Source organism: Anguilla anguilla, chromosome 16 (assembly GCF_013347855.1).
Source record: "Anguilla anguilla isolate fAngAng1 chromosome 16, fAngAng1.pri, whole genome shotgun sequence".
Lineage (NCBI taxonomy): Eukaryota > Metazoa > Chordata > Actinopteri > Anguilliformes > Anguillidae > Anguilla > Anguilla anguilla.
Window position 1 is genome coordinate 13,399,167 of NC_049216.1, and position 26,882 is coordinate 13,426,048.

Here is a 26,882-nt window from a genome sequence, read left to right on the forward strand (position 1 = left end):
AATAAAGGATTATCAATAGAGGGGATGACAGTGGCAGCATGCTCTTTCTGATATGGACTATTGATCTCCTCTCAGTCCAAGCTGAAGGAGACAGTGGGGGGGGGGGGGGGGGGGGGGGGGGGAGGGAGAGGGAGAGAGAATACAAACATGTCTCTTAGCCTGCTTTTGTACTGTAGGTAGTGACAGCAGGCCAAACAGATGGATGAACACAGACAGTGAGAGGAGGCTGGTACTGCTCCTGGCCTTTTGCCTGATGACCAGCCAGTGCATTTTCAATAGCACAGGCAGCTTTCCACAGCTAAATACAAATCCAAGAAAGGCAACTCCTATTGACAATCATGAGAGGGGTGGGGAAATTCTGCTAATTTCCTGTACCTGAGGTGGTTTGACAGCCTCATTGGCTGTAGAAAAGGGAAAAGGATGACATCCACACACCCCACAGTGCATAGTGTTACAGATGGTATCAGGCTCATACATCTTACGGCATGCAATGTCACAGAAGGCACTGGGGCAGAAAGACACATTGTGATCACACATCTTGTGACTGACCTTTAGGCCTCGTTGGAAGGTGGAGATGGAGAGCAGAGCCAGGTCCTGCTGCTCCTCCGCATAGCGCACCAGGTACACATACACCAGCTTCTTCACCTACAGGAGGAGGGCACATAGCAAAACGTTGTGCTAAATCAACTCAGATACAGTAAGCTTTCTTTGATTCTGCTCAGAGCTAAATGAACACTGATCATTTCACTGTGTACTATTCCTGTAGAGGAATCATGTAGATTCTCCCCTATACCCCAGACTACCTACAGGACATAAAAAACATGGCAAGTACTTTATAAGATATTTTGACAACATTTCAAAACACATGGAAACTCATGGGGTCATATTTGCTTTGCTCAGCAATTTATATGCAAATGTAGGTCACTAGTCTGAGTCACTCTAAGCCAGAGATGCGCTACGAGGTCCAAATCAGTTTGTGGATTTCATTCCAACTTCTGTTCTTAATAATTTCATTAACCCTCACATTTATGCCATCTGACATTTTAGGTACATTTCTTTATAAGCGTGTGAATGACAGCCTAAGGCTGTTCTTGTGTCCCTATATGAAATTTTTTTCTGTGATCATCTAATCTACAAGTGAACCAGAGCTGGTGTATACAGCCAATTAGCTCATTTAGCCAGGGAAATTGGTGGAAACAAAAAATTGCATAGACACTGGCCCTCCAGGACCAGAATAGCCCCCCCCCCCCTGTTCAAAGCAGTAATTACAATAAAACATGTTGAAATTAAATGTATTTTTCCATGCTGCATATTCAGAGGGTTACAAATGTTGCAGTATGGAATCAAATAGTCTGTGTGGTGGTGCTGCTGTTGAACCCATGAGCAAAGTACTTAATCCAAATAACTTCATTACAACATTAAGCTGTATAAGTTGACAACATATAAAAAACATTTATCAGAAATCTACTTATGGAAAGGTGTCTGTGTGATGGTTGCAGGAGGAGCAGGAACTCACCTCAATGTTCTTACAGGCCACATTCTTCACTACTGCAGGGAACAGGTCTGAAGCATTCTTTCCCCTGGCAATCATCTGAAAATACACGTGCGCGAACACACACACACACGCACACGCACACACACACACAAATACACACACGCAAACACACACACACATGCAAGCAAACACGCATGCACACACACACATGCACGCATGCACACACACACACACACACAGACACACACACACACACACACACACAATCTATTAGTGACAGCTTAGTGTGAGGAATGGTACAATTCAATACACAAACATGCTTCACAGTGTATATCACAGCTGAATATCAGCGCATGCTTTGGATTCTGTTACCATGCTGCTGAACTAGTCTTTGGATCAGAACTATAACTGTGGAAAAAACACTGGAGTGTAAATATATTAGTGTGAAAATTATTTTTGTAAATGATGTCACTTCAGTTTTACAGCATAACAACATAAAATGTGCAACATATACCTGTTATATGCTTGAGCAGAAGACAATTGGAAAAATAAAATATTGCTGCCTTGGATTGATCGTTGGATTGAATTCCAGATCTCCAGATCAATTTTAATGGTTTGTGTCAGTTTCACAATGAAAGCCACCCACAACTGGGGAAAGTGAACATTTGAGTGTGGGGCCCTTGCTAATATAAAGCTGTGATCCTTTCTGGCAACAGTAAAGATGGATATTAATACCAATGTTTCACACAGGTGAGCAAAGTAAGCATGGCTCTTAATTCCTGCACTCTGCTTCAGTCATGAACAAACGGGAAATGGATCATCAAGTTTACAGTGTTTTTTTTAAATCTCTTTGTGATAAATAATTCAGCCCCAGCGCAACCTCCGACAATACGGGAAACTGACACTGTTAATGAATATTTAACACCTGACTGTGCATTCTCCTTCACTTACAGCTGTCTTATTCGATAGGACACCGGACCCCTTCTAGCCTTAGCAACAGTGAACAGCCTTCGAACAGCATAACAATTCACCTCAAGCCTGTTTTTAAGATCATGCCCTCTGAAAAATAAGAAACAGGGCCAAGAGTGAAAACCTTCCTCTGTCTGAGGACGCCAACCATGTATTTTATTTAACTCTTTGTGTAAGAAGGGCCCTGGCATCCGGGCATAATTATGTACAGTCCTCATAAAATAGAGTGATTTTCTTAACAGGAAACAGATTCTAATTCTTGGATAAATTTGTTCTTATCCTGCTGGGATAACAATTGTTATGGAACACCTACAGATTCAGGCATTATTTCTGACATATATTTGTATATCAATGTATAAATAATTTCGACAAGAGGATGTGAGTACAACACAATAATGATATTGCATATGATATTGCTGTTGATGTTACCTCAAATCTTTAAAAATTGAAAACAACTTCTGTTCCCTAAAGTTTGAGATGGTAATTTAATTTTCAAGGAATTTACATGCAAACATTAATTTCCAGACATGGTTTTAAGATACTTTTTACCATATGGTCTCCATCCCAGTATGTGAAGGATCAGAACAGGACCATACCTGAAGATGGTCTTCACAGAAATCTATATCAGCATCAGAGGCGATGCCTGTACGACAGGGTTTCAAAAACTGTGGGTCAGGGTCCCAAATGGGTCATGGGAGTGTATGAGGTGCATCCCGGAATGAGTCTGTTCCACTAGGCTATGCTATTTGACAGGTCCTTGAAAGGTAATACATTTCTAATTTGGGTGTCGATATTATTTTTTAAATTTTATTTAAGAACCAGCGCTTTACAGCATTTGTACTTCAAATACTAAAATAGGGAACGGCCTATAAAAATAAGCCAGAGGTTCTGAAAGGTAGCAGGTAAGTGATGGCTACAGCCATCTCCAGGAAATAAGATTAATCCCATAATACTACACTTGATTGAATCATATTTGTGAGAGAACCTCACCATGGAACACCCTGGTTACCAGTGAGTTCTGATCCTCAGTAGACTGATAAATAATGCTGTTAAAGGTTCTGGAGTCACCCTAATGCAAAAGTTGGAAGTGGATCATGACATACGAGATATGATGGAAACCCTATGTGCCACATTGGCTGGGGCTGTGTCACCAATCAGAATCAACTGAGTACTGAAATGCCTTAAGGTGAACAGGGTGAAGAACTAAACTGGAAACCCCACTCCATACCACATTATGCACACATTGCTAAAAGCCTGGGCCCCTTGGCAAGACTGCAGTATGCCAGTGCAAATTTCTTCCTAGTGAGGTCACCCTGCCTGACAGGCACCATGTTTTGGACATTTGTCCTTGAGTGAACTTTAACCAGTTCACATGTGCATGATACATTACAGTGTCTTGACTGGCACTATAAACGAGAGATTACTCACAGCAACGATTCTCTTCATGGCCTCCAGCTTCAAGGAGTCCTTATTACTGTCCAGCATCTCCTTCAAGTCATCATGTCTAGGGGAAAAAGGACACATTTAACCCTGAGGTCATCCCTCCCCCACACAAAAACCTCACTCCCCTCGGCATCTACATACAGTAAACTCTGAGTTAGATTAGTGCAGCAAAATCAATTCTTACAGGAGTCGGTTGATTAAGTGTTAATTCAATTTCTTTCAATGCACATATCAAAAAACTGTCAGTGCTCTGTTGTGGGGCAACATAAATCCTTCAGTTGACAGATCCGGTGGAATCAATAATTGCAACATTAATGTGATCATCACCTCTTCTGTGCTCTGACCCCTAAGGGCTTCAGGGTTCAGTTAACAGCCAGCCCATATAGACGATTTATATGAATACTTTCAAAATGCTGAAATAGACATGAGAACCCTGCTGAAAGATATTGAGCATTTCCTTTATTCTCGTTATATCTTACAAAATGGTGGATGCTGGCTCTCAGCTTGGCACACATAATAACAATAACAATAAAAGAGAGTGATTATGGGTAGACTGTGATAGACTAGTGTCCTGTCCAGGGTGCAATAATGCCTCCACCAACTCCACCACAGCACATATTTCCAGGGAAATGAGGGAAAACCCATTCATGGTCCTTATTATTACACTGCAAAGCAGCTTCCTTTAGCCCTTCTTACTACAGTGCAGCACAAACATCGTCCGGCCTTCCCTCGTCTCTGTTTTTCACCCAGAGCATCGAGGGTATTCCTCTCCTATCACTTCCCCAGTGATGTGATGAATACATTCCTGTTGCCTGTCTACCCAGGATACAATTAAAACTTGCATACCAGCTCTGCAATGCTCAGATCCATTCTGTACAGTTAACGGTCATATGTTTCACAGCCTTTTAGAAGAGCCAATCAGCTGTAACGGTCCTACACATCTGGGTCCTTGGGTGTGATTTACGCTGTTCTGTGGTTTTACTTGCAGTCTAGCGTGTGTTCGTAAGTCAAGATGACCGTCTCTTTTCCAGGACTGGTGTGCAGACAGTTGTAGTTGCCATTACGTAGACATTGGTCCATATCCCATACTGAAACCACTAAGTGGAACACATTTAGCAGAGGAATTCGGGTGACTGAAAACCTTAAGGTAACGCCTTGAAGACACATTTCAACTAGGCCTTCTTTCATGTGACTGAATGAGTTGATGTTTTCGGTCTATCACACAGCTGGACCCATTATCGCTGTCATGCTCATTCACTGCCATATGGGTAATGATCCAGGAAGCAGCTACCAAACGTAACTGAGCATGTTTAAACGCTGGGTGACATTCCAAGCACTTCACAGAAAATATAATGAAGCTACAAAAAGCTGCTAATACTGCAATATTGTGTCATATTCAAAGTATGAGCAATAATAACCAGACTGACTAACTATGGCAGGGCCACCAGTTCATTACGCAAATAGATGTATGATCAGAATGTGTACAACTTGATTTAAAGACAACACTCCTGTTTCCCAAAACATTGTTCTGCTGAGAATTGTGTGTCTGAAGCTGCAGAACAATTTACACATTCACAATAGAGCAATATATAGTATCTCATTGAAAATGTGCAAGGTTTTTACATATATGCGTATGTACAGATAATACAGTGCATGCAAGTGAAAGGTATGCCCGTATTTGCCTGTATTTAAGCATGTACTGTGCTCTGCTTCTTAGTATGTATTAACATCACCTTTGTCTGTTTTGTGCATTTTGGCCCCAGCCCGTTTTCACTCCACATTGCATTGCAGATTGTTAAGTTTAATGTTCCATTGCAGATTGTTAAGTTTAATGTTCCGTCGTAGATTGTTGAGTTTACCGTTACCCAGAGTTCCACTGTGCCCAGACAACACACGCTTGGCTGACTTAGACCAGAGGCCCCTGGAGCGGGAGGTCTTGCAGCGACGGCACCGGAGTGCCAAAGCTGGTTCAGTTCAGAGTGAACTGCCATAAATTGGCCTTGACTACATCCACTTCAGCCTGCCACATTACTTCACTGAGGTCTGTGATCAACACGACTTCCAGTACTGAACACTTTAGCTGGCTCTCCTTGAATGTTGTTTCAAATGAACAGCAGCCCTGGGACTGTCTGGCAGGACAGTGGGGAAGCATGTCTAATTAATAGGCTGTTGAAGGTATACACAAACAAAACATGGCTGTCAATGTCAAATTTGCTTGTATAGTATCAAAATTATGTCTGTGATTCCCTTGAAAACTGAGGTCCCTGGTGATCTGCTTTAAGTGTTCCTGAACAAAGTAGCCCACTTCAAGGCCTCTCTGGGCCTTTGCTGGATGTAGTTTGCACTTTAATTTTAACACACAGCAGATACAAGCCTTCAACAGCTTTTCAGCTTTGTGCATGTCCCTAAGATCCAAACACAAAGTAGCACGAAATAACAAAGGTGTTTTAACCATACTGGAGGAGCACAAACATTTATAGCTGGATTGATATTGACACAAGACAAATGTCCAGTTCACTCTACTTTCCATTCCTTCTCTCCTGATGGAGGGTTTATGTTTGGTTTTGTATTAGAGTACTGCGTTTGTAAAAATAAAACAGGAAATAAACAAATGCCGACCAATCTATATCATGACTTGGGTATTCATGTGTACAAGAAGGCAAAAACATGCATAGTGGACAAATCCATTCTTACCCATCTAAACATATTGCTATAATATTCCTGATGATTAAACATGGCATGTACTTCAGTAGGAGTGCGCTACTGATAGTAGGAGTGATACTAACACAAGCATGGAATACTGGAAAACCATGTTTGTGTGGCACACATTCAAACAAGACTCCTTGCCAGTACACAACCACAGCCTCTCTCGTGAGAGGATTCCAAAAGCGATTATTTCAGCCAGGCGAGGGGTTCGTGAGTGATATAGGCCTACAACACATTCTAACAACAAACATCTATAAGGTTCAAATACTGAAAGGGCTGCCATGGAAACAACTGCATGTTTCAGAAAAGCAGTTTCTCTACTTAAGCGAGCCACTGAGCCACTGATCAACAACAACGTGGAGCCATTAGGCGAGATGGTCTTTTCAGTAGGACAGAAATAAACAGTAACAGATTTGCACATCATTCCGGCCTGAGGACAGCACCACCTCCAGTCTGATGCGGGGTGAAGAACCGCCCGTCATGCCCAGGATTTATGGGCCCGTTCCTGGTTCAGCCCTAACTCTCTCAGGCTCTGCTTGTGCTGAGCTTGTGGTGAGATGGCGTTTTTGACGCAGACTAATAGTGACGGCAGTGGGAGAGCAGTGGCACAAATAGCCCAAGACTAATTCAAGCTATAAAGAAAGGCAGACAATTTCACTGGGTAGTTGATAGCTCTGAGGCAATGACAAATCTTTTTGCTTTGTGGCAAACTTTTATAGTCAAAGCCACAGATTTTACAACGGCCATTCTTGTATTTAAAAAAAAACAATTCTGTGGCTAACGATGAAAACGATGATGTCCTGCTATCAGTTCTAATTTCTAAGTTCTAAATTCTAAGATCACCTGTGCAGAGAACGTTAGAGTCCGTAAGCTGATTCTGTTGTGTTATCATGTGAATAAGACATTCAGTAATGTTCTGCATTGTTTTTCTCACGCTCTGAAGAGGACGTCAACAGGAAGCTGCTGGGTGCCGGGTGACTCACGCTCAGCGAGCTCTTCAGCTGCTCCACGTTCTCACAAATACAGCACGGCCATTACAGCTTGCCTTCAGAGTAATGATCTGTAAATATGACTCCCAAATACTTCAAACTCTTAAAATATTCCCCAAGCGTTGCATTTTGTGCAAACTAAGGCAGCAGTTAAATTCTCACCTAGCATAGTGTGATCAAAAGAGTGTTCAACAAATATACAATGATATTCCAATGCTAAACACACACCTCATCAAAGTACATATGTCTACAGTGCTGAGGCACATTTTTTAAAAATGAAGACTCAGACAAATTGTGGGGCAGCAGGACCGACCCTCTGTTAGCCCCACCATTGGATGCTCATTGAAGGTGGATAGAGATGTTTAATAAGTGAATATGGATTTAGATTCTTTTTGCCTCCTCTGCCAGTAGACCTGTTCAGTGCTTTGGACTGCATGTGGGTGTGGTGCCATGAAAATGATCAGTAGTCATCCGTACCTAATAATACTTCTTAGGTTATTTATTTATTTATTTATTTATTTATTTATTTATTTATTAATTATTTATTTTTTATTGTAAAGCGCCCTGGGATGTACGCATGAAGAGCGCTATATAAGAGCTTATTTTATTGTATTGTATGGTAATACAGACGCACAAACGAGACCTAAAAAGGACATGCATGTAGGTGGGGGCGGGGTGGTTTAGGGCATTGTATATTCGATGCAGTGCGGTCCCTCCGTGCCTTGCTCCCTTTAGCACACATACAGTGCAGATGATTTAATACGGCTGCTTGCTCTCTCAGCCTCCCCACTACAGAACCCAGAACACAGGTCCCATGTGATTCATCTATGGAGCGCTCAAGTTGGATTGGTCTGCGATCCATAATCTATAAATCAGATCGCTGTGGACGACCCATGCAAAGCATTAAATATGCCATTAAGCCAACAATGGATTCGGCCACTGGAAGTAACAGAGAGAAGAGGCCTGACTCCACCTGCCTGGATCAGGGTGCTCTGCAACCCAGCATCGTCAAAGATAAGCTTTGCATCCTGTCCTCATACTTAGTACAGAGCCAGTTCACTCATCTGTAGCAAATGATAATGCTAGCCTGTAATAAGAAACTATGTAAATGTTTGCAAATGCCTAAAATGGAAAATATTTCAAACACAAGTGCATGAGTTCTCTCAGACGGAAATATCTCCTCCAACCAAAATGTAGTGAACCCTAAAAAAAAATTATGAATACAGCAGAATACTGCATATGAGATATGCACTACCACACATAATCAGTGCAGGACAGAATTTTGCCTACTTACTCTTATTAAAATTTCAAAAATGGGTCAAAATATCATGGTTTTTCTGACTGCAAAAAAATGATAAACTTCCCCCCATTTTTGTTGGAATTGACATTTGTGCCTCTCAAACCACAGTTGTACCACCAATACCTGCGCAGGAGAACTGCAGCTGCAGCCTATGCACTCTACACCCTACAGCATCAGCGCAGGAGAACTGCAGCTGCAGCCTATGCACTCTACACCCTACAGCATCTGCGCAGGAGAACTGCAGCTGCAGCCTATGCACTCTACACCCTACAGCATCAGCGCAGGAGAACTGCAGCTGCAGCCTATGCACTCTACACCCTACAGCATCAGCGCAGGAGAACTGCAGCTGCAGCCTATGCACTCTACACCCTACAGCATCTGCGCAGGAGAACTGCAGCTGCAGCCTATGCTCTCCTCCAACACATTTGTCTGTGAGCCAGTGTCTATTATCTAATTTATATCTGATTTAATACAGCTTTCTTTGGTTCAAATGGATAAAACCCACAACTATGTAAGCATTCAGGAAAGTATACTGGAAAGGGCTTTGACTCTTGAATATATACAGGTGGACAGCCTGTTAATAAAAAGATCACAACATATGTCTACAGACAACTTATTAATTCAGATATACATTTAACACATATTAATCATTTACCAAAGCCAATTTCTCTACCATCCCCTAAATCCATCCTATTTAAACCAATAAAATGGGGAAAAAAACATCAGCTGAAACAACAGCGAGCGTAGCACAAGGCAACTAAATGTAGCAGGAAAAACACATTATTGCAGTATTATGCTCTTTGAGATGCAATTCAAAATTCATTTAATTTGTACCTGTGATGGGGAAACTGAAATGATATCCCCTGACCCATGGAAATGGGCTTCGTATGTGCTAGTCAAATTGTGCTAAAATGATTTTTTAAATTAGATCTTATATATAAACCTGTAGCTTATCTTTCATCCTACAGCGGGTGGCATTATCATAGTAGTGTTGAGATTTAGGCTGTTGCTCATTCTTATTCTAATGTTACATCAAGCTTTTCTGCAAAAACTATTCGACTCAGCATTCGAATTGTAATCACCGTATTTTATTATGCTACTGTTTCCTCCTATTCTTGTGGATTACTGTAATCATCCTGTCCCTTAAGAGGAAACGGCAAGGCAGAGATACAGGAACAAAAGAGGCTAAAAAGGCCCCAGCTTCAGTGTAGGCTGCGAGGGTTTTTGGACATACGGTGTTAGGACACGGTTCTTCCGCTTCCTTACCCAGCCAGGCAGCAGCACACATGCTCCGCCCCCGAGCGAGGCCTTCTGTCACAGGCTGGGGAGCCTGGGGAGACCATGTGACTGTGAGCGCCAGACATAATGGTGTGCCCTGTGACCATGGACAATCTGTCTGAAGGCCACCTTCTCATGCAGAAGTGCCACGAGGTTCAGAACATTGGGTCCAAATCAGCACTGCCACAGGAACTCAGTTCACCTGGTGAGCATGCTCAGGGATGGCTGGGGAATGCGATCAGCGGTTTGGAGTCAAACCACTGCCCCAGAACACCAGGGGCTCCATGCACCAGCACTCCAACACAAAGGCAGAAGCAGAAATACTAGATGGCTGTGCGCAAATTGCACTAATCGTGAGTAGCGGCAGGTGCTGAGAGAGCTGTCAGTGAAAAAAGAACAAAGGGAATAGCCATTTTCAGATAATCAGTGCTGGTAAACAGCTATGCTGAAAGGCTACATCATGACTCTGAGGCTATTTAACAATTGTGTTTCACCTGAACCAGGGTTAAGTCTCGCTCTCTGGGTTTCCACAGTAACCAATACAGCACAGTTGCATTTCCCATTCTCTCAACAGAGAAAGTTGCAAGGTGGGGCGGCATCTTTATTCTGTTCTACAATAATTTTCCTTGCCTATATTTTAAAAGTGCAAAGTGACTAAGGTGAAATGACTCTGAATAATTTTACTGGAGGTGTGCATTTTTCAATTAATATTTATTCCCCATTTGTTTAAATAGCTTTCTCTTATTCACATGTTAGCATTTATAAGAGACTTACAAGCCCTTTCACAAGTCAAATGTGACATCTATTTAGATATCAAATTCTAAAAGTTCAAGTGAAATATAAGCACATCCAATCAATCCTGGTGAAGATGAAGAACAAAATGGGACAAATATTTCATTGAAATTTATAGTGATGCTCAAAGCCTTTCTGGTACAGGCAGAACAAAAGAACTAATCCATTATAAACAGCCTCACAGTCCACAGATCCATCTTCTTTGTTTGTAACACGGTGTGCATTTCTGTCTTCTCTGTACTGTAAATAATTTTCAGAGTAATAAAACGTCCGTGTTCCAAATAAGAGTTGGGGCGCTCCAGAAGGGATGGTGCATATAGTACTTCCTGTTCAAATCACACCTGAGGTCATGTGGAATTGAAAGGGGTGTTTCTGCTTTCCACATTAAGGAGCAGATACTTCAAATGAGACAGTGCAGGTCAGATCCAGAGAGAGTAAGGGAGGCTGTACCTAGTCACTAATTAGGTGTAAGGTGGGTGAGCTCGAAAATGACTAGCTCCAGACACATGAATGGAAGTGAATTGTGATGACAGGTTTGAGCTTGGAGATCAGAGAGCATGTCTGACATGCAGAAATGGACCAGCCTCTTCTGTCACAGTGACCTGAGGGATAGAGTGGATAATGATGAAAATGGCGGCAGAGAAACACCCCACACTGTCTAACGTGCGGAGAGCACATAATGAATGTCTATCGCATGCCATTTTGTTTCATGATGAAATATTTCAAGCTGCATTACCAGTTTTCTCCATGCCTTCATTTCAACATGTGCACCATTCGGCAGGTTTCATCATTCTCTGCGGGCCACATTTTAACAAGGAAAAAATATATGAAAATGGTAGACGTCTGGAGGGAGGTGTCACCCGTCTCCCTGGAGACTGCTTTTCAAGGTTCATTCTGAAGGGGCTGTGACATCATCACCCTCCAAGGGAGCAGATCATCAGTGGCCCCAGTAGCAAGAGACACATTAACAAGAACACTATATGGGAACCCAGTATTCTCAACTGTGAGAGGAAAAAACCTCTCACCATTTAGAACACTTAGAGCCTGCTTATTGTGCAGTGGAAGAGCTCCACCACACCTTCTTATCATCCCCTCCCCCAAGCCACTGTAACCCAAGGGATGCATCACAAATGAATTCACTGTAAACCGTTCAAAAGGACACGGAAACAGAAGAATATGCTAATTAAAAAAACCCCATGAGACTGACACTACATCATGGCAGAAATTATTAACTGGCTATCATATCTCGCAAAATGATTCCAAGTTGCACGGCTGGTTTCCAAGGCAACAAAGAATGCAATAAAATGAAATGAGTGTGGCTCCTCTCCCCAGCAGCCTTAAACCACTGCTGCTGCTTTAGCTTTAGCATGGAGAGTCAGAGTGTGCAGTGAATGAGGCTCAGGCATCTATAGCCAATGTACAGCAGTGTAGTGTGTGCCACAGTTTCGAGTACATGAAGAGCCTGACACAGTCATGTCACACGCGCAGAATATTACCTGCATTTTGTGTTCTGTTTAAAACACTGTATGTATGTATTGTATCCCGATTTTGAACACAAATATATCACTGTTTTGCGGCTTATTTTCTCTACAGCACGATATTCCACTCTTTCCCTGGTTTTTTCTCTAAGAGCTGAAATACGGTTATTGCTGTTCACTGCCAGGGGAATTGCTCACTCAATAATTGAGAGAATGTGAGATGGACTGAATGACTGACTGAGTAATTGAGTAAGGGGGGGGACATCAGTTTCATGGTCTGCTCATCACAGTAGCAGTCATAAACCTCAAGTCACAATATGAACGTCCCACATAAGCAGAGGTGTTTAGTGTCACATATTCACGGACAGTGGGAATCACATGTGGCACAATAAGAGCAGAGGCCTTATTAAAGCAACGGCTTTAAGGAGCATTCTGAAACAGTCGGTCTGTGGGGGCGGTGTTCTGCTGCAGCGGTTCGAGCCCTGGGGGGCGGGTGCCTTCCCTTCGCTCCTACGCATCAGCGATCCCATCTCCTGTCCTCCCGAAGCTGGGTGTCTCGCCGGTGTCATGACGGAGAAACAATCAGGACTCTGCCTTTAAAGCGGCGGGGGCGATAAATATCGAAACCCCTGCCACGAAAAAAACCCCCCCATAGCCTCTCAACGTGTTTTACGGTGAGAGAGCCCTCGGTCGTGATTGGAATGGGGCCTGCACAAGAGCCAGGAGGCCTTTCTCTGAAAGGAAAAGATCTTATCGTAATGACTGGTTTGGCAGTGCTGCCCTTAACTTCAGACAGGGGACACAGAGAGAAGGAACCCAACCTAGTTTTCCATCTTAGAACAATCTCTACCCCCGATCTCATTCTCTGAAAGGGAATCAATTTGTGTCCCTGACCACAGTACAGTTGACAAGAGGCTGATATTTTCACAAAGACACGGCCTCAAACGCAACCTCTATATTTACCCTTCTCTTTCATTTAGTTTCAATTCATGCAGTATTTAATTCCAAAAATATAATCTGATCAATCTACAGCAATAATGCATACTTTTTTCCTGCACTCATGAGCAACTACCTACATACAGGCTAAATTTATTTGGCTTGATCATGTACAACTGAAAGTCCACAGATAGGGGCATCTATTAACACAATAACAACAACAATAATGTTCAGATATATCATTTTTGTATTTGATTTGTTTTATAAATTCAATATAAAACAAAAATAGATGTGTTAAACACAGTCAACTCCTGTTCAGACATGTAAAACGTTTTGATGCTATTATAAAAATAGTACTAGAATTCAAATAAGTCATAAAGTCAAAGAATCAAACATCTTAGGTCAGTTAACCACCTACACCAACCACAGCACACATACTGTAAATGCATGCTGAGAGGGAAAATAATTATACAACCAGATGCTTTATGTACTTCGAGTGAGATTTCAGATGAAATCACCAATGACTAATGTAAGCTGGTTTTAGCGTTAGGCATGAATAATTACACCAGTACATTGGTCCTCACTATGCATGTTAATATTAATAGCCGGTATCAGTGTCTGCTTATACCATGGATTTTTTTACTCTTGGCATGGTTGAATGATTGTCCTAGATAAAATAAAACTGCAACCACTAGGATAAAAAGGCACTAAGGATCTACCTCTAATGGGCAACCCGGCCGATCTGATAGCTGGGCAAATGTGCTTCTCTGGACATGTTCAAATCACACACACCACAGCTTAACCATAATAACTGGTTTACAGTTTGGTTTTCAGTCCAGTAAACAGCCAAAAGCCAAGTCTTCTTCTGCTCTGAAATGATGCAGTTGAATTTTGGTGTGCTCTCACCAAAATTGTACATCAAGATCTCTGAGTATGTCTCGTTCTTACAAATGATAATAACCATTTTTTTTTAACTTCACTGAGTTACAGACAGAACTGCCAAAATGGCAGTTGAGCACTATGATGTTCCTGCAGCTGCTTCTGCTCTGCTGTTCCTGGCAGAGTGATGATAAAGAAGCCAAGCGATGGCTATGAAGGACAAAAAACTAAAACTGAAGAGAAGCAGGAGGCTTTGGAGAGAGTGGATTTATTCAATCCATTGCTTATATAGTGGCAACATACAATACATAAATTGTAGCCATATCCTGAAATGGTGGCATGAATCTTGTCCCCAACAATCTTGAAGCTGGCTACCTGTATGTGTTCTGCCTGCCTTGGCATTGCACAGTGGTAAATCGTACAGTGCAACAAGTATCACTTTAGCCAACATAGCGCTGTTCAAAGGCTGTGAGGTGGACTACTAAGTAAAAAGTAGCAGCTGCTAGTGTACATTTTTGGGGAGACAATTTGTAGGAGACCATGCGCTTTATCCATACTTTCCCAAATTTTGGTGAAGGACAGTCAATTGCATCTACAACTACTGTATGACTGTGAATTCCACATTGGGAGATCGGGGATGAAAACTGGCTAATAGTTAACTTATGAATGGATTGACATATCATTCTGAGCACAGATCTGATTCATGTGAAATGTGGTAAGAGCTGGGTAAAGGAAAATCTGCTTATTTACAGTATGTGAGCCAGGACAAAGTTGATAAGAAAACAGGCAAAACTGTCTTATATGTTGACACTGAAAACATCTTGAAAATTTGATATTTCATTAGGAGTATATTGTGGCCATCCTGTAATGTATACATGTATATTTGCATATACTCTAGTTATCTGTAGTCCAACTGAAAAAGCATTCTTATATAGAACCGATGCATGCAGTAATTAGGAGGAACTGTTGCCAGTAAACCAGGAGGCTGATAACGTGTTGTCGACATAGAGGATGGCAGATGTAATTTTGTTGATGCATACATTCTAATTCGAAACACTGATTAAGCTTAAAGGTTAACAGACCTCGTTACAATTGACTGAACAGTAGGGAATTATATAATCAAGAAGAGCACACAGCTGAATGCAAACTTTGGCCCCAAACACGCCACAGGTTTCCGACAAAGGAACATAATCACATCTTTTGATGATGCCATCCCTTTACAAACAGGAAACAGATCTCGATCTTGAACAGAGGTACAGTCAGTCCAGAGCTACAACAAGCAGTGACTGGCATGTAGCCATCAGATCAATGACTGTTCAGGTCTGCTACACACTCAAAGCACGCAGGATCTCCTGACTCATGTGTGACCATGAGCAGCCGTGTAAAGTCAGTTGTGTGATTCAGGCCTACACAAATTTCCAATTTCAAAATCACTCACTAATATGCAGCCACAAACCTCATTCCTGATAGGAGTTTTCTGGAGGTTTATTGCTTTTACGCAAGAGGGAACCCAATATCAATATCGCTTGTTTTTGTTATCGTCCAGTTTTAGTGTGCCTAACACAGCTCTTAGTCCACATATTGAGAACCATGAATAAATAAAAGCCCAGGAAATAACACCATGGCCTCCCAAATCATGGTGTGAAGTCATACATTCCTTGTATAGTCACAGTGTGGTCACACGGACCTAATGCTAAATGTTCAGCGATACGGAACCTTCTCCAAATAATTTCAACTCTGCGCAGACTGCGTGTGCCTGAAATCCCTAGGTTTGAACACAATTGGATGACTGTCCTGGAGTTAAATGGTGGCACCAAACATTCCCTGGCATTTAAGTCTGTGGTAATGCATATTCAACACACTTGATTTTCCACACTATCGAAGAACTGCAAGAACAGAGAACCCCTTTTCTCTTGCTGTTATAGCGTGAAATCTTTACCAGCTCAAAATCCATTAAAACATGCACCGTTCAAAGTATTTATAGCAACAACAAATATTTAGTCACATCAGTGAAATGATAAACAGTTAATGTTCACATGATGCATTTTATTTCAGAAAAGCTGCTGTTGCTGTTGTGTTAGTGGCAGGTACTGCTGATGTGGGGAGGCATCGGTTACATGTTTAAATCTTTATTCCACTCCTTCAATATTCCACAATTCTCCTTGCCTCTCTGTGAATGTGGCTCCCCTGCACCTGCTCCTTTGAATAGCAAGAAGTGGGGAATATGAAGGAAGTTCTTGTTTGATATTTTGTGTGATATTAAACTTGCTGTGTAATTACCTCTCAGTCATGTGCTCCCTTAAGCTGAGATCCTTAATATAGGCTATACAATTCAGGATAAGGAAATATCAGCTAATCTAACTGATCTCTTTATTACTTAGTGCTTTAGGGATAAGTTAGCCCAAGGCATGTTTCAGTATTGTTATAAATATGAAATCATGCAAATTATTACAAACTTAGCTTGTCAACTTTGCTATTTTGACTCCTGCCAATATAAGATTTGAATGCAAAGAAGCAGCATAAAACAGGAAATACAAGGGGGAAAACACTTTCTTCACATTGTTACGGAAACAGAAAGACGCAGTTACAATATATTTGGTTTACAACCTAACAGTAAAATCTAAAATATGAAAAATCATAAACCACAAAACAATTAGACAATCCATAACCTCATAACCTAACCTCAAATGTAACCTTACAAAGACTGACCTCTTAAAACGTGCACATTGAAAATGCATCAAAGGTGTATGTTGACGTTACTAAGCCAAAACACAGAGGATATCATCTCATGCTTCTAATGAACATGGTGGACACCTGTAGAGTCTTGAGCAAACTCCACACACGACTTCTATTTCAGTGCCTCATGGAGGTCTCACGCTTTATAACAAACAACAGTGCCGATATTTGTCAGTACAAGGTTTAACTGTCAATATTGTTTAAGGAATGGCTTTACAGCATTACAGAGTGCCCCTCATGGATCAGAGATAGCAGGCAAACGAATAGCGAATAGAAAAGGTGTGTTTGTAACACAGAGACGTAGTGTCCGCGATACAGTGGTGTAGTGTGCGTCAGTTATACAGGGTTAAAGTGTCAGTGATCCAATGGTGTCTTGTCAGCGATACAGGGAGTGGAAAGTCTGTTAATAATACAGGTGTGTTGAGGCAGTCAGCGAGATGAGGAAGTAGAATATGGCTGCGGTGTGAATGTAGAGTCAGTAGGTGTGTAGTGTGTGACTGACACAAGTGTGTTGAGTGTGTCAGTGATGCAGATGTGTAGAGTATGTCAGTACTATGATGACCATTCTATGCACGCTGTGTTACAGTGCAGCGTATACGTTGGCCTACCGCAGAGGCTGTGTTTGGGCGCTGGTGACACCCTCCTCCAGCGTTGGCCGCTCTTCCTGCTCGCCGCCGGACCGGAGGTACCTGAGCTCGTCTGGCCTGACCGCGTTATACCACGTCTGCTGCCCGCCGTCGGGGGTCAGCACCGGGCTCTTGGCCTCCTCCTGAACCTGTGCCGTCTTCACCATGTTCACCGCATTCACCGGGAGCTGCAGAAGCCTCTGCATGGTCGTCATCTTCCCAGCCACTTTCCGGAGACGCCGCGCTCAGACGCCCCCCGCTAGCCCTCCGACTGATGAAAGGGGCTGACGGTTCGGCGGGGAGTAGGTCCCTGAGGGGGCAGCAGCGCAGGAGAAACCGGCGGGGCGGGCGCAGACACCCATGTGGAGCACAGAGGGGTTGATGTGGAGAGGCCAGTGCAGGCGCGATGGGCTCCCAGTGCTGATTGGTGGAGCGGATCCGAGGCGTGGCGTCGTGCGTAGGGCTCCCCCCCCCCTCCTCGGCCGTCGGAGGCGTCGGCTCCTCTGTACAGCCCTCCTCTGGTCCTCGACTACTGGCTGCCCAGGAGCTGGCTCTGCACCTCTCCCTACGGTCTGTCTTCCAGCACCTCACCCAACACTCCGTCTTCCAGCACCTCACCCAACACTCCGTCTTCCAGCACCTCACCCAACACTCCGTCTTCCAGCACCTCACCCAACACTCCGTCTTCCAGCACCTCACCCAACACTCCGTCTTCCAGCACCTCACCCTACGCTCCTCTCCTCCTGCTCCTCTTTATTGTGCAGAGACGGCACAGCCCTCTCCCTCGGCCACGTTAGCAAACCCCCTCCCCTCTGTGCTTCTGTCTCCCGCACTCCACTCTCCTCCCTCCCTCCCTCCCTCCCTCCCTCCCTCTCTCTCTCTCTCTCTCTGTCTCTGTCTCTCTCTACCCCCCTCCTCCTCTCTCACTCTTTGCTCATCTTGCTCTCTCGCTCTCTCACTCTCCCCGTGCAGTTTTTCCTGATATGACTCAGCTTTCACAAACGCCACCCGGGCTGGCTTCCCTTATTGCAACAGTGAAAACAGCGGCGGGGATCTCTCTGTGTTTTTGTTGTAGATGCGTGGCACCTGCCTGCAGAAACACGATCCGGCGGGATAGGATTCCGTCAGCCGGGAGCCAGGTGGCTTCCTCACGTCTTTGTGGGCGGGCGGCTGGCTACGCGGGATCGGGAAGGGAGATAAGGCTGGGTGGACGGCTCCCGTTGCTCACTGGAGAGGGGGGCTCATTGACAGGTTATTGCAAGCTCCAGTGCTCTTGACTTTTGACCTGCAGTGTTGCCAAGGGGATAGCGTGACTGATGGATATGCACGACAGGCAAGGAGGTTGAGGCACTAAATTACGCACCTCGCTGCGAGCGAGTGTGTGTGTGTGTGCGTGTACGCGCATGTGTGGGTGAGTGCGTGTGCGTGTGTGGGCAGAAGTATTGTTTCTGTGTCCATGGCTCGCTCACCCAGAGACTCCTGTCAGTGCCAATTACCATATCCACTCCTGTTATATCCTTTTTTATTGGAACATTCTGTTGCTGTAATAATACTGCACTCTTACAATGAAACATCTCTGATTTGATTAAGTAAATAGACAGTGGTAGTCATCCTGAATGAATTATTTTTTTCCATTCACCACACCGGTTACACGCCCCCCCCCCCCCCAACCTGAATTGTCAGCTCAGTTCACCATTTCTCACCAGTATGATTCTAACCGTGACATCATGCACTACTTTAACTCCTCCACACACCCACTCATCTTGCATGCTCACTGCCTCTTCGAACCTCCCTCTTGAATCAGGTAAGCTTGGCCCGTCTATCCACTTTGTGCAAACGAATGGGGGTTTAATTCAAGTTTAAGGGAAACCAAATTGTTGGGACAGTTCAATTCAATAATCACTGGAATATTTAGCCATTTTGTTATCCCTGGCCCTCTCAACCTTGCCCTTGTACTGACCAGAGCACAGCAAGTCTATATTTACTCACTCATTTACCACAGCAAACACAGAGCCACGCATGCAGCAAACCACCATTCACCAAATCATCCAATCTACAACATGGAAGAGCCACTTCACAGGGGGCAAAATTCTACCCAAATTCTCATCTAAAAAAAGCGCTGAATCACAGCTCCACAAAGCAGTCACATTTTATTCATTCGCAAACTATTTATGTTTTTGCAACAGCGAGGAGTCCAGGCTGCCAAGAATGCTTCCAGTATTGCCCCCGACACATGAAAAGGACCTGGAGCGAATGAGCAGATGACATGGATGAATTAAAATGGCTGAGTTGTGTTCCAAAGAGAGAGGAAAGTAGGTCAAAGGTGGGATACACTCCTATTGGATTATTTAATGCATATTATTATTTTAGCCTTGAGATTTGAGTGGAACCCCTCCCCCCATCATTATAACTGAATTCTGTATTCTTTGGTGAAGATCCCTTTCCAGCATGATGTGAAAATAAAATTATGCAAATTATATAAGGTCTCAGGACTTTTTTTTGGTTTACGAGTGAGACTAAGACAGGCCTATATCACGGTTGAGTCAAATCTTCAGACTCTTCCTGCGTGATGCAGCTACTGCACTTTGTAGTAGTTCTACTGTGGCATTTCTTCATAACATAACATAATGAAGAGAACAGGCCATTCAGCCCAACAATGCTCTCCATTTTCATGTGACAGTTCATCTTGTTTAATAAAGGAAAAAATGTAGCCTATAACGTGTTCAGACATAGTGCATAGTTGAATGGCAGGTCTGAATGTCAGAACCATAAAATTTGGTTTCTGTTAAACTATGCATGTAACAATGATTTCCCCCAAGCCTAGAGCCTAAAACTAACACCATTGTCATCATCGAGTTACAGTTTGATCTGAAATGGCAGTGCTATTGCTACGGTTTCACAACAAAGGAAGAGAAAACTTAGTGACACTAAGTCTGGTGATGTGGAAAACAGGCCTGGATTATGTTGCTAGGTCAGGACCTCCTGAAAGGAGGCCCAATCAGAACACCTATTTGGTCAAAATAAATAATTGCAATTAAATATTTTCTTTTTATAGTAAAATTTTTGTCAGTATAATTAAAGTCACATGTCACCTTTTTCAGTTTCAGATCCTCTGATTGCACAAATGAATGGCTAAAACCTACAAAGATTCCATCAGGGATCTACCGATGGAGAAATCAAGGAAGGAAAAAAGTTGTGCACAATGTGCACCTGACAGCAAAAGCAAATGCTGAATTTTGGTCACGGGTTAGGTAAATATGACTCATAAATCACTTAATATAAACTCACTTTCCCGTACAGTTTGTGAGCTCTGAGAATTAAATCAATATGGCCTTTGTAGATTCTGAGAAACTAGCAACTAAAGAAGAACAACAATAATTATGTTCTTTGTAACATTAACAAAATACTGTAGCTGCACTCTGACAAGTGAATATAATGGTTAACCCCTTCTGTATCATCTCTTTTTTAATACAAGCCTGAAAATGAAATACCTGAAATAAAATGGCAAACACTCTCAAAACCTTTTGACTACAGGCATAATCCTGGTCTCCTCTGAAAACTAAACATTGGTAGTTAGAGTTCGTTTTCCAAGAGTCAGAATTACTCCAAATATTTCTGAAAGAAAGTAACAGATGGTTAAACATGGTGGAAGTTTTTTTTCTCACCTACAAGATTTTTTTGAATGGGTACAGATGCTTGTGGGTGTGCCTGGCGGGTTTACAAACACAATGGAGCCACAGCCACAACACTGGATAAATCCTGGTTCAAATTTGATAACAACACAACCAAAAATGAGCATTCTGCATTGTTTTTTATAATCTATGTCAAGGAGTGTTTCCAAAAAGACCATTTGGAGACTCATTTGTTAACCAAATTATATTTATGGGTGTTTAGAGATGTAAAATACTATATATTGTATACTGTAGTATATTGCATACTGCTAGTGAAAGATGTGTGCTGAAATTGGTAGCAGCAGGTCTGGAATATTGTATAAAATAACTACAATAGCTATCTAGTTACTAATTCGTTGATTGAGGTCCATTGATTTGTTTTGATTCGTTTTCATCAAATACCACCCCAATGTCAAACGCATCCCACAATTTCACATTCCACATTTAATATTCAAAATCAGGCCTACTCCTTATACTCCTGTATAAGTGTACTGAATAATAATAAATATGTTTTGGGAATGTATTTAGATGCTCACCAAGGAAGGATGAAATCAAGTCCTTCATTGAACATGCCTTTGAATCTTCTGTTTAGACTTATGCATTGCAAAATAAATTTTTGTTATAAAACAACAACTTTTTTAGGCATAAAGCCTGAAGAACGTTTCTTGCCGGTGCATACCGTTTTCAACGTGCATACTGGAAAAGTTATGATTTGTTTACGCAGGAGAAACAATGTGTGTCCTTTCATGCAAGCCTAACAAATTATACACCCTTGGAAATGTAATTTAATTGGCTAAAATGCTTGACAGGTGAAACCGTAATAGCTCACCACTGGCTGGCTGTGTACTAAGCAAAACTTATACAGTCTAGATCACACGGTGGCACACAGTGGGTCCCATTGGCTATACTGAGGGATTGCTTGGCCAGTACTTGTCAGAAAAGCCAGTAGGAGGGCTCATCTTGATTCTGAGTGACTATATAAACCACAGATAATAACATTCCTGCGTACACAATACTTTCGGTGTGTAGATAATAGCTAAATGGACAGTAATGATAATTCCTCAGAAGAATGAAAATTACAGTAGATTTTGTTCGCTGGATGATAAAAAAAACATTGACTTTACCATGATTTGTGTTGTCAGTGGATTTTCAAAATGCAGAAAAGGATAGGACCCCCCAAGCTCATTTTGCCACCCTATGTTACAAAATAAGGAACAAATCAAATTTTAAATAACAAATTAAACAACTGCTAATACTATAGTGATGGTATTGACATCACCGAGAACCCCTTTAGAGGCATAAGCAATCTATCTGCTCTTTGCACATGGTTAAGAAAAGTCATTATTTCATTATGCATTATTTCCACTGAGCTGAAAGCTTTTTCAGGAGCACTTGAAAACAAGCATTTCTATGTATGTGAATAGAATTTCAAATGCAAAAAATGCAGCTTTTCTAAAAAAGCAACTTCTTACATTGCAAACAGTGAATGCATTATCTATACTAATATATTAAAAGCAAGCTATTATCTATAATCCACTCATCGTAACTTGGAAACCACACATACGTTACAGTAACCTTACAGCCTCGTCTTCTTCAAGCTCGTTTACATAGCTTTCAAATGTAGTTTATGGCTTTCTTCTAGCTGAAATTATGGTTTAGCTAATCTGCTGCATACCCAGTTACTTTCACCTCGTGTTTTCACAATGCGCAGGAGGAAGCTTAGCGCACGCTTTATCAATTGCTTATCGGTGTTTTGTTTGTTTATTGGCAAATGCTTGCATAAAAGACACTGCCATAGTGATAAAGGGCACTATATCATTTTAAATCGTTTATGATTTGATTATATATTTTTGTAATTTTCCTCCTTGTGAGCTCTCACCCTGTTGTGAACAGGAGGCTTGTCTATCTCTTTGACGCTATGAGCTACGCCAGTTGCAGGAAACTCCTTGCAGTTTTCTTTTTTACCACACTGGACAGGTCTAAGGGGAGAGGTCAGCATAGTCAAATCAACAGTTATTATAGTGAGTACTGCCTGCTCACATACGCGCACGTGTGTGTGTGTGTGTGTGAGGCTGTTGGTGAAAAAGACTCACTTTACATTTCCCTGTGAAATTCCTTTGAAAACATTGTAGCCAACTTACTGCTTACAAGCCTGATTTACAGCAGACCGACAGCTGAGTGCAGGTCAGAGCACACAGCAAAGTGAAACCATGTGGTTTTATTGTTTGAATTTAGTTTGCGTGACATGTCATCATTTTGAACGCATTTTTCAACATAGAAGCTCACAAAAAGAACATATTTTGACTGAAATACAGGTTTTAGTCAAAAAGAGAGAATGGTAAATTTAGAATATTTTTTGTAGGGTTCCAGAGGATACTGCCCTCAACGAAATTAGCTTCTGGAAGTGTAAAATGGCAGAGAAAAAGAAACATCACTTTCCTCACACAGTTAATTGGAGAGTCTAAATTTCCAATAGGTATGAGTTTGTGAGTGAATCGTGTGTGTACCCTGCCATGGACTGTCAAACTGTCCAGCCTCTTGCCTCTGGACCCTTCTGAGTGTGCACTGAACACTGTCCCTGGAAATTTTAAGCCTCTTTGAAAGTTCTCACAGGGAATAACCTTGTCACAATATGTTGACTAAACCTAATGGCTTCTTCTTTTCCATATTTTCAGCTTTAGTCTCTATTTTACTTACACTACAGGCCAATGGTATTATGCCACCTGTGGTTTAAAAAAAAACTTCATGTAGATAAGATTTCAGTCAATTTAACTACCCCTCCACCTCCCTCCCCCACTTGCAAAATGATTGGGTAGACTTCCAATAATTTTCTTATTTGTAATTAAAGCCAAAGGAGGCTATTTTGAGGAAAGTCATGTCAAAGATTATTACTAAGTAAAACCCATCTCTTTGTGTTATTGTAGGTATATATTTTTAAAAATGTATACTTTCGTTTGTTATTCAATAAATGTGCATATATAAACTGACTTCTTCTCTACCTAATACATAATACTTCGGCCTGTACTGTATATAAACACACACACACATATAATATATATATATATATATATATATATATATATATATACACACACATATATATGTACTTTTATGAAGTGGGCTACTGTCACCTAGGCAACCTTCACACAAGTACAAAATGAACTGCACAGCGATGAAAAGGAGAAGCACTATATACAGTTTCAGCTTGCATCAGGCACATACACAGACACCAACATTGCAAATGGCAGATAAATACCAGCACAGATAGACACCCACATTGCAAATGGCAGATAAATACGAGCACAGATAGACACCAACATTGCAAATGGCAGTATGATAAGCCTTTTCATTCTGGAAGCCTTTTTTAAATAGGGGCACATTTCACAGCTGGTGCAGGCAGCCTTCAGGTGCCTAATCAACCAGAAGAGTCACTCTTGTGCAATGAAGCAGGGACTATCCTGCCACTGAAACCCTTCTATTGTTCTTCCTAAACCCAGGATACCGTAAACTCAACATGCAAGAGATGATGGAGAAAAAGAAATAGCTGGGTGGAGGACATGCTTTCTTGAGGAGAAGGAGAACAGGGGAATAACCAATGAAAAGAAGACTCAGAAGAGAAATGGTCCAAACATGCTGTAGGCATGACATCACACCTATTCCTCCGGAGAATGTTTTCTTATTGTGTGGATCAAGAATGAAAGAATGCACTAAGACCAGGGATGTGGAGCTGTATGCCAGCTAATTTAACATCCCTTGAATACAATACAATTAGCCTATTTCCTTTATAATTCTAAGTACAGTGAGACTCCCTTCAAATGCTGAGGTATAGTCATCTGACAACTGAGGAGGAGAAATTGAAAGCTGTTTCTCCCCACACACTCTACAGCAGTGAAATCACCACGTTATTCTACATACCAAATAACACGTTAAAATAATGTAAACAATTGTCTGTCTCTGAAATAAATCTGGGTTGGCTTCATCACCATTTTGCTTTACTGTAGCATCTTTTTTTCTATATCAGATTTGGCCATTACATTTGAAGAGATCCCCTGTGCTGTATTTCTAACAGCCTGCAGGGAACAATTATTTTCCCCTCTGTTCCATATCGAATTGTACATCAAACCATTGTATAAGGCACTATTGTACACGGATGGAAGTGTTTTCAGTTTTGAATGCAAAATTTACATACAAAAAACAGTCGGCACATATAATGCAGCACTAACTTTTAATTGAAGTGTATATACATACCAATATTGTAGCCTTGTCCATATATGCATTAACTGGGTATAGTTAGAAAAGTATCAGTCTGACTATTTTTCTTTTGATCAGTGCACCTAGCACAGGTCACAGCTTTGCAGCCTTTACAGCTTGATAGTGAGCGCCCTCTTCTGGACCAGAGGCAGTACTACAATAGTTTATCCTGCTGTTTCTATTTCCAGGAAAGCCATGTTTCAGTGAACCAATAAATCCTGACCTCAATTTTGCATGCTTGAAAGAGGGCTGCTATTTTTAGTGGTTTAAAGCTCTTTCGCAAAACAAACAGCAATTGTTACCAAAGATTTTTTTTCAAAAACAATGACTAAACATGTATTTGTTTTTACTGTAGATATACAGCCACATGGTAACAAATGTTTGCTCATTAAACTTTAAAAAATCACTACTTCAATTTAAAGCTGTCATTGTTATTATCAAGACAACTGTAAGAATGATTTACGTATCTTCTTAACGTCTTATGTGTCTTATAAATACACATAAATTATAAGCAAACTAAGCTTATAAACATAATATTTTCTATATAGTAATACTTAAAAAATAATCATAATCATTTTTTTGTCGAGTGTATTTAATATTTTTCCAAGTTACAAACAAGACGCAGTAAAAAAATTACATTTTACAGATAAAATAGACAAATGCTGCTATATAGCACACTTTTCATTTTTTAATAAAATACAAACACCAAATTAGTATTATACTGACAACATAAAACAAATGACAAGTGGAAAATAACTCTATAACTAACATAACATTTCCCAATACGATACTTTATATAAATATATATAAAAAATATAAAATATATCCATTTGCGTTGAGTGATCAAATCTAATTATATGCAACATATGTAAAGTGATGTTTCCGATACAGATCATGTTCCATCAACACTTTTTTTGCAGTGTTTTGCATGTCATCCTACTGAACATTATACCTAGTAAAGTCAGTAGCGTGTTCCTAACTTGAAACCAGCTGCGCATAATACATAGTACATAAATATATGCATTGCTAAAAAAAGTCATGGACATGAACAAAACTCATGACACATGACATGACACAAAATCGAGGCCTAAGAGAAGAGCAGACAGTCTCACTTTGTGCTTCAGCAGCCAAACAGAAATGCTGAGCACAGGGCAATGCTGAGTGTAATGCAGACTTCAGGATATAAATCAATCCAAAATCTAAATAAAAGCTGATCTTACAGAAGACACTGTACGCAGGAAATGAAACCCTGAGATTGAAGGCATTTTGTCTGACGGCCAGAGGCTGCAGTCTAGAGAACCATCTCATGCATCATTAATGTGTTCCAAGCTAT

General features: G+C 41.5%; 1 protein-coding gene across 9 annotated transcripts in view; it reads right to left on the reverse strand.

Annotated features, from left to right (window-relative positions):
* LOC118215438 (AP-3 complex subunit beta-2) overlaps positions 1–26,882 on the reverse strand; it is a 57,426-nt gene that overhangs the window by 26,945 nt on the left and 3,599 nt on the right. For 4 of the 9 annotated variants that reach the window (XM_035396245.1, XM_035396244.1, XM_035396247.1 and 1 more), the window contains exons 2-4: positions 3,893–3,968; positions 1,517–1,591; positions 550–645 (exon numbers count right to left, since the gene is read on the reverse strand). In XM_035396245.1, coding sequence (XP_035252136.1) covers positions 550–645; positions 1,517–1,591; positions 3,893–3,968 — 247 coding nt within the window. Of the gene's footprint in view, positions 1–549; positions 646–1,516; positions 1,592–3,892; positions 3,969–17,609; positions 18,448–26,882 lie in introns of those variants that run through there. The other 5 variants (XM_035396238.1, XM_035396243.1, XM_035396240.1 and 2 more) reach the window with 4 other exon arrangements.